At 36.2% G+C, this 8,603-nt stretch overlaps 1 protein-coding gene across 1 annotated transcript; it reads left to right on the top strand.

The window, feature by feature from the left end:
- The first annotated feature begins 288 nt into the window (after positions 1-288).
- On the top strand, positions 289-1,692 carry LOC136028547 (uncharacterized). Its single transcript, XM_065706393.1, has one exon. It carries the CDS (start codon positions 289-291, stop codon positions 1,690-1,692), a length of 1,404 nt encoding a protein of 467 aa, XP_065562465.1.
- The last annotated feature ends 6,911 nt before the right edge of the window (positions 1,693-8,603 follow it).

The following is an 8,603-nucleotide window of genomic DNA, read 5'->3' as shown; positions in this document are numbered from 1 at the left end:
TGTAAACTTGATGTCATTATGCTTACTAAAACGTCATTGTCAACATCAATACGTCATTATTATTTTTCAGTGCAGGTTTTTCTAAGATTATCTTGTTACCTTTTTTTAAGACAAAAAGTGAAAAAGTAAAAAATAACTTGATTATTTTTGGCTACAAAATTTTGTGTCCAATGTTCTTATTCGTAGAATAATAAAAAAGATATATTTAAAATTCTTTATCGTTTGTCCGTCACTCAAAAATTACTGTTTATAAGACTTAATTCTTCTATTATAAAGCGTTTAAATATTATGGAGTTTGAAGCAACTAGTGTTTTGAGGGAGCCCAAAGGCGATGCCAATGATCTTTGTAAAGAAACAGTAGATACGGCAGGAGCACAAAGTGTCACTGAACAGGATATAAATACTCTTGGCGAACAAATAGCACGAACTAAAATACAAGATTCTGCAAATGTTGACAAACAGCATAACGACGTAAGCGAGTCTGCAGCAAAAGATGATGAAAATACACAAAGAACCACTGATGTTTGTAAAGAAACAATAGATATGACAAGAGCACAAAGCGACACTGAACCGAATATAAACATTCTTAGCGAAAAAATAGCAGTCACTAACGTGCAAAATTCTGAGAATATTGACGAACAACACAATGATGTAAGTCAGTCTGAAGCAAAAGATGGCGAAAATACAGAAAGAACCAAAAGGCGTAGACGTCGAAGGAAAAGGAGGAATAATCCAGCTTGTGTCGATTCTAACACAGAAAAGGTACCCAATGAGACAGGTAAAAGTAACGCAACAGATGGTCAAGAGGCTGAAGCCAGAGAAAAGTGTAGATTTAATAACAAAAAGAAAAATGAAACTCCAGCTAAAGGAAGCGATCTATTGGAGGAAAGCAAACCGAAAAATATCCCAAACCAGAAGATAAGCGGTCAAGATCAACGTGATCAAGGGAATGTGGTGAAGCCAAGTTCTCTTAAAGATGTAGAAAGCTTCCTGGAAAGAAAGCGCAACTGTCCAGGGAAGGGAAGTAATCTTTACAGAGGCAGAGGGGGTACAATTAGGGAAAACCAAGGAATGGGATATATGCGCGGCATAAACAGAGGCAGAGGACAAGCATTTCACCCTGACAGAGTCAGAGGTAGTACGTATGATAGGGATGGAGGCAGAGGAGGTTCAAACTTTAACAGAGGTAGAGGAATATCTGACCCTAACAAAGGTACTGGAAGGCCCGACTTTAACAGAGGTAGAGGAATTCAAAATTCTAACTATGGTGGAGGTAGGTCGGAGTTTAGCAGAGACAGCGAAAGAAAAGAATTTAACAGTGGCAGTAGAAGGCCATATTTTAACAGAGGCAGAGGGAGAGGAAGTAGCTATGAGGTATACAAAGGCGGTTCAAGTTACACTCAAATTAATACTGAATTCAAGGGAGATTCTTACGATGCTAAAGCGAATAATTTCGCAGGTAGAGGCAGAAGAAATGGAGAGTTTAACAGAGGAGCAAATAGCTATAGAAGGATCGTAGGTAGGGAGAATGAGGGAGAGATACGGAGCTATGATAGAGGAGGATCTCACACTGCCGATGAACATAATTACTTTATCAGGGGCAGAGGAACTAGAAATTTAAATGAAGGCAGAGGAAGGCAAGATTTTCAAAGGGGAAGAGGAAGCCGCTATAATCGGATGGAGGAAGAGTAAGGAAAACAGAATTATATAAGAAATTTCAAATAAAGTCCTCAGTTTATTAGAAGCATTTGAATTTGACTTAATTGGAAGTATTTGAAATAAATGTTGACCTGACTTAGTAAGATTTTTAATATTTTTATAAAACAAATATTATATTTTGTTTGTCCCCTGTCTGAATAATATTACCAACTTAAATCTCAGGATTTTAAATAATTCAAAGGATTCTATAATTCTAAACTTTAATGTTTTCATCATATTTTGGCATATTTCATTAGGATTGAGCTTTAGAGAAACCAGTTCCACTTTGATTAAGAACATGAATGTTGTAGCTATAATAAATTAAATAAAAAAAAACAAGTTTTTTTAAATGAAAGTAAGGAGCGACATTAAAACTTAAAACGAACAGAAATTACTCCGTATATGAAAGGGGCTTTTCCTTCTCAATGCCCCGCTCTTTACGCTAAAGTTTTTTACTGTTTTAAAATGTAGAGTTAAGAGAAAGAGTCAAAAACTTGTTTGTTTTTTTTACATTAGGAAAGGGGTTATTTACTGAAATTAGCAAGGGGGTGTAGAATGGTTTGTAGGGTGTTTAGCTTCATCGTATAATAATGTAGATTACACATATTACTAAAATATCACTTAATTCAAAGTTGCCTACCCCTGGGATATGAGTTTCTTAAACTCCGAATAGTCAAGTTTGAAGCGTCTAAATTGGTCATTCAAAATACTGAAGCGATATTTGCTTTTTAATACACAAAAGAACAAAGTTGCTCTTCAAGACTGGGGAGTTGAAGCATTCCTTTATTGGGGTATTGACAATGGTAGTTCCAATGAAGCAGTTTTTATTTCGATGTACACCATTTTTAAGAATGTTCAGGCTATCTATCAAAATTGTCATTATTTTGTTTTCGCAATAGACTTTTATCATTCCTTAAAATCCTTAGTGACATTCTATTTTTTATTATTACTTTAAAAGACTTTTGCCACAAAATAAGGTTTTGTAAGAAAAGTAAAGTGCTCCATTACGCCAAAAATGCACCGAAATAACAACAATAATTTTTCAAACGTTAAACAGCCACAAATCAGCATCAATAAATAAAAAAAAAAATAAAGAGTAATTACAATCAATGACCAAGTCAAACTCAAAATGAGCAGAAATTCACATGAATAGGGCTGACAACCCCTATGCCTTCTCATGACTAGAGTATAATTTGCACTTTACTATTTTTTTTTTTTTTTTTTTTTTTTTTTTTTTTTTTTTTTTTTTTAGTTTGTCCCCTGTCTGAATAATATTACCAACTTAAATCTCAGGATTTTAAATAATTCAAAGGATTCTATAATTCTAAACTTTAATGTTTTCATCATATTCTACTTTGATTAAGAACTTGAGTGTTGTAGCTATAATAAATAAGCACAAAAATTTATTCCACTACCCCCTCCAAAAAATACTGTACAGCTGCACAGTTAGAGTTATAGGCACGAGTCAACTGATTTTTTTTACATTAGGAAAGGGGTTATTTACTGAAATTAGCAAGGGGGTTCGGAATGGTTTGTAGGGTGTTAAGCTTCTTCGTATAATAATGTAGATTACACATATTACTAAAATATCACTTAATTCCATGTTGCCTACTCCTAGGATATGAGTTTCTTAAACTCCGAATAGTCAAGTTTGAAGCGTCTGAATTGGTTATTCAAAATACTGAAGGGATATTTGCTTTTTAATACACAAAAGAACAAAGTTGCTCTTCAAGACTGGGGAGTTAAAGCATTCCTTTATTGGGGTATTGACAATGGTAATTCCAATGAAGCAGTTTTTATTTCGATGTACACCATTTTTAAGAATGTTCAGGCTATCTATCAAAATTGTCATTATTTTGTTTTCGCAATAGACTTTTATCATTCCTTAAAATCCTTAGTGACATTCTATTTTTTATTATTACTTTAAAAGACTTTTGCCACAAAATAAGGTTTTGTAAGAAAAGTAAAGTGCTCCATTACGCCAAAAATGCACCGAAATAACAACAATAATTTTTCAAACGTTAAACAGCCACAAATCAGCATCAATAAATAAAAAAAAACGAAATAAAGAGTAATTACAATCAATGACCAAGTCAAACTCAAAATGAGCAGAAATTAACATGAATAGGGCTGACAACCCCCATGCCTTCTCATGACCAGAGCATAATTTGCACTTTACTAATTTTTTTTTTTTATTTTTTTTTTTTCTTTTTTTTAGACCAGGGTACTTGGTATCGAATGAGTTGTCGTAAAAACTTCAAAGGGGGCTCACTTGATTGAAAATTGAAAGGACTAGTGCTCATTTTAATTGTCAGAAGTGATTGGAGGGCAATCAACCCCCTCTCACGTTCATTATTTCTCCAGACACATCCAATTCAAATTTCTCGATAGCCAACAAAATGGTTTAAAAATTTGCAATTTACGGTTTTTAGGATGACAACAGCCCACAGCCCTAAGGGTAATGGTGTAAGTGATGCCCTCGGAGCATATAAGGCTCTTATAGAAAGCTTGGTCGTATAAACTCGGGAGGGGGCTCATTTGTATGGTAATCAGAAGCTATAATACTATTCTTAAGAGTCAAAGTAACCGGAGAGCAGCTACCCCTCCCCCCTCTTCCGCGCACACACACACGCCTTATTTTCACGAAATGCATCTAACAGAAATTTTGAGACATCCATTTAATTTAAAATAGTCCAAATATAATAAAATAAGTCTTTGTGGGCTGAAACAAATCACCAAAGTCATGGGGCAAGGGTTGTAATTTATACCCCGGGGCTGCTCTCTACAACTTTTGATTCTTAGAAGGGAACTAGACCTTCCACATTCCAACCAAATGAGCCATCCCTGAAGTTTATACAATCACTTGTTCTGTATAAACCTTAAATACCCCCTGGGCATAATTTAAAACCCTTGCCCCCCCTGGCTCTGATGGTTTGTGTCAACTCCAAAAGCCTTGTTAAATGGTCTATTTTGGATAAAATGGCTATCTCATAATTTCAATTCAATGCATTTCGGCAAAACACGACGTGGGGGGACGGGGTAGCCACCCTCTGATCACTTTGACACTTAAATAGGGCGCTGGAATTTCTGATTACCGATTCAATGAGACCCCTCTGAAGTACATACGACAACCCTTTCAATAAAACCTTATACCCTCACAGAGAATAAATTACAGCCCTTGCACCAGGGCCCTGGGAGGTTATGTCAACACTGGAGGCATCATTATATATCTTCTGGACTATTCTGAACAAAATAGCTATCTTACAATTTCATTCAAATGCATACGGTGAAAAGAGGGGTAGTGTATATTATATATACTTGAATTTCACTGAAATTCCAGGAATTTCAAAATTATTGCAAAAACTGGGATTTCAAAAAAATACACTGGAATTTCAAGGATTACTTCAGATATTTTTGTGACAAAAGTTTCGCAGAGTCCGATGATATCTGGATAAGAACAATCCATATATAAATGTTTCAGTTGATCAAATGATGATGAAAAACCTTGAACATTAAGGTCCAGAGTCCTAAGGCAGTCAGGACGTCTGGAAGCTTTTTTTCAACCCTAGGTTCATACTTAGTTTTAACCACACTATCAACCATAAAATTACTAAGGACTACTTAGGGTTACTTCCCACTGATCCATTTAAAATTTCAACTAAATGCACGGGATTCTTTTCAAGTAAATTTAGATAATTGGGTGGAACGCCTTCTACTCCATCACCGGAAGGAGAATCAACATCGAAAATACTTACCATATCTCAGGTTTGAAAAAAGTACTGAAGGGGATGACAATTTCTTTCCTCTTTGGGACACACTGGATAATTTTTCTTTCAGGAGAAACATCCTTGTGATGTTACTTTTTCAGCTAATCCTAGTTTATCCTTTAGCACTGTGTGTACTTTCAATTCAAGTGATTCACCTTTTTTTCCTTTTGGTAGTCCGCGCACTAATAGATTGTGTCAGCTTTCCCGAACATCAAGGTGTAATAGGCGCCACAGCTTAGATATACGGTACAGTTATGAAAACTCCTATCTTGCCCATGTGAAGCTTTTGGTACAGAACTCTGAACTCGGCGCCTCTTAGATCGTAATACAACAAAATAGGCGGGAGCGCAATTTTGTTTTGTATGTCCAATTGCTCCGATCTCTTAGATTCAGACTGCCAGTTTCCTGTCTCCAGCCGCTAGCATCGCTACTGCGCTCTTTGTCCCAAAAATAAATCGAGTTTTCATAACTGTATTAACAAGCTCAAATTGTTTCTTCTGTATCTCAACAACATGGCGAAGTTCGTTGATTAAGGAGTCGTTTTCAGCGATAATCTTTTTCAGATTAGATATTTCTTTCTGTAAAGTTGCTCCATTTTGGAAAGCTTCTGGTCCAGCTGCTGTTTTAACTCTCCGACAGCTTTATCGAACATAACTTGCGGGAGAGCCATGACAAATGACAAATAAAAATGCTATAATAACGCCTTCTTAATTACTTTTTTTTTCATACGAAAATCCAAAAAATGAATCTCAATCGTCAATAACAACCACAGCCTATGCAGACACCAGTTGCGCAAACGTAGCTAACGTCGCGATATCGACGATAGAACCAAGATCTTTCCGCGCTGATTAGTCGTGGGAGCGCTGGAGGTTAACGCATAGTCCAAAGGTGCATGTTGAAAGCTTTCTATGGGCAAGATACGACTCCGCGCAACTGGTGTCTATGGCTGTGGTAACAAGTATCCAACTTCTGTATCGCCTCCGGCTAGTTCACACGTCACAGTGACGTATGGTCAATTGATTAGATATTCTGTAGTGAACGCATGAAGTGAACTCCAATTATCCAATTCAAAATATCCAATTACATCTAAAAACTATTTTATCAAACAGTTCGTGGTAACGAACTGTAGTAAGGAGCGACCCGGCTCAATAGCAACCAAAACTCTAAAAAATGGGGTATTGATATCAATAGCTACATCAAAGGAATCGCATTTTGATGCTAATTTTAAATATATAAGTTTAATCAAGTTTAGTCTTACGCATCACAAATTACGAGCCTGAGAAAATTTGCCTTATTTTAAAAAATAGGAAAACAACCCCTAAAAGCCATAGAATCTTAACAAAATCACACCATCAGTTTCAGCGTACCAGAGAACCCTTTTTTAGAAGTTTCAAGCTCCTATCTACAAAAATGTGGAATTTCGTAATTTTTGCCAGAAGACAAATCACGGGTGCGTGTTTATTTGTTTTTTTTCCCAGGGGGCATCGTATCGACCAAGTAGTCCTAGAATGTCGTAAGAGGGCTCATTCTAACGGAAATCAAAAGCTCTAGTGCCCTTTTTAAGTGACCAAAAAAATTGGCGGGCACCTAGGCCCCCTCCCACGCTCATTTTTTCTCCAAAGTCAACGGATCAAAATTTTGAGATAGCCATTTTGTTCCACATAGTCAAAAACCATAATAACTATGTCTTTGGGAATGACTCACTCCCCCACAGTCCCTGGGGGAGGGACTGCAAGTTGCAAACTTCGGCCAGTGTTTACATATAATAATGGTTATTGGGAAATGTACAGCGTTTTCAGGGGATTTTTTTTTGTTTTGGGGGTGGGGTTGAGGGGAGGGAGCTATGTGGGAGGATCTTTCCTTGGAGAAATATGTCACGGGGGAACAGAAATTCGACAAAAATGTGGAATTTCGTATTTTTTGCCAGAAGACAAATCACGGGTGCGTGTTTATTTCTTTGTTTTTTTTCCCCAGGGGTCATCGTATCGACCAAGTGGTCCTAGAATGTCGTAAGAGGGCTCATTCTAACGGAAATAAAAATTTCTAGTGCCCTCTTTAAGCGACCAAAAAATTGAAGGGCACCTAGTCCCCCTCCCACGCTCATTTTTTCTCCTAAGTCAACGGATCAAAATTTTGAGATAGCCATTTTGTTCCGCATAGTCAAAAACCATAATAACTATGTCTTTTAGAATGAATTACTCCCCCACAGTCCCTAGGAGAGGGGCTGCAAGTTACAAACTTCAGCCAGTGTTTTGAGAGAGAAAGATGGGTTTATTAATATAAATAACAAAACAAAACAAGCAAATGGCCCGAAGCAAAGCTTGTTTGGGCTTACAACCCCAATACACATACAAATAAAACAATACGAAAAAGAAGAAAAAATAAAAAGAAAAGGAAAAGGAAAAGAAAAAAGAAAGAAAGAAGAAGAAAAAAAATAATCAATTACCCTGCATTTCAATCGAAACGGATTTACACTTCAAAAGAGACAAAACAAAAAGAAACTAAAATCACTTTACCAGTATCGCCAAAATCAAAACCAACATCTTGGCTCCACTTGAGGTCCACTCAACTATCAAAATCGTAAATATTAAGGCAAAATAGCTTTAATTCCCGCCGAAATTCAAGAAAACTATCCAAGTTTCTCAAAGTCGTAGGTAAACAATTCCATGCATGGGGTCCTAGATGCCGAATAGAGAATTGAGATCTACGGGTAATAGTAAGCGGACGACGAATTATATCGGACTGTCTCGTAGAATGTGTATGAATATCACTTCCTAATTCAAACATACTTTTAAAACATATTGGTAAACAATTTTGAAAATATTTATATATAAACAGGCTTCGATAAAAAATAATAAGTCCTGCTAAAGGCAAGATTTTGCATTCTATATACCTCTTTTGTACCGAGTCTTTAAAACCTACACCACATAACACTCGAAGCGCTTTATTCTGCAAAACTCGAACACGATCGAGATGAGAAGGAAATGTACTACCCCAAACATTGCAACAATATAGCAGATAAGGATGAATTAAGGAATAATACATTGTTCTTAAAATATCTCTTGGGAAAATATACTGCAACTTTCTTAAAATGCCTACATTCCTAGCGAGTTTAAGACTAATATAATCTATATGTTC

The sequence above is a fragment of the Artemia franciscana genome, chromosome 6 (assembly GCF_032884065.1).
Source record: "Artemia franciscana chromosome 6, ASM3288406v1, whole genome shotgun sequence".
NCBI lineage: Eukaryota > Metazoa > Arthropoda > Branchiopoda > Anostraca > Artemiidae > Artemia > Artemia franciscana.
This window is presented reverse-complemented; position numbering and strand designations above follow the sequence as displayed.

Bases quoted from the DNA above. Each gene is read 5' to 3' on its own strand.
- LOC136028547 (XM_065706393.1), top strand. From the start codon at position 289: ATGGAGTTTGAAGCAACTAGTGTTTTGAGGGAGCCCAAAGGCGATGCC.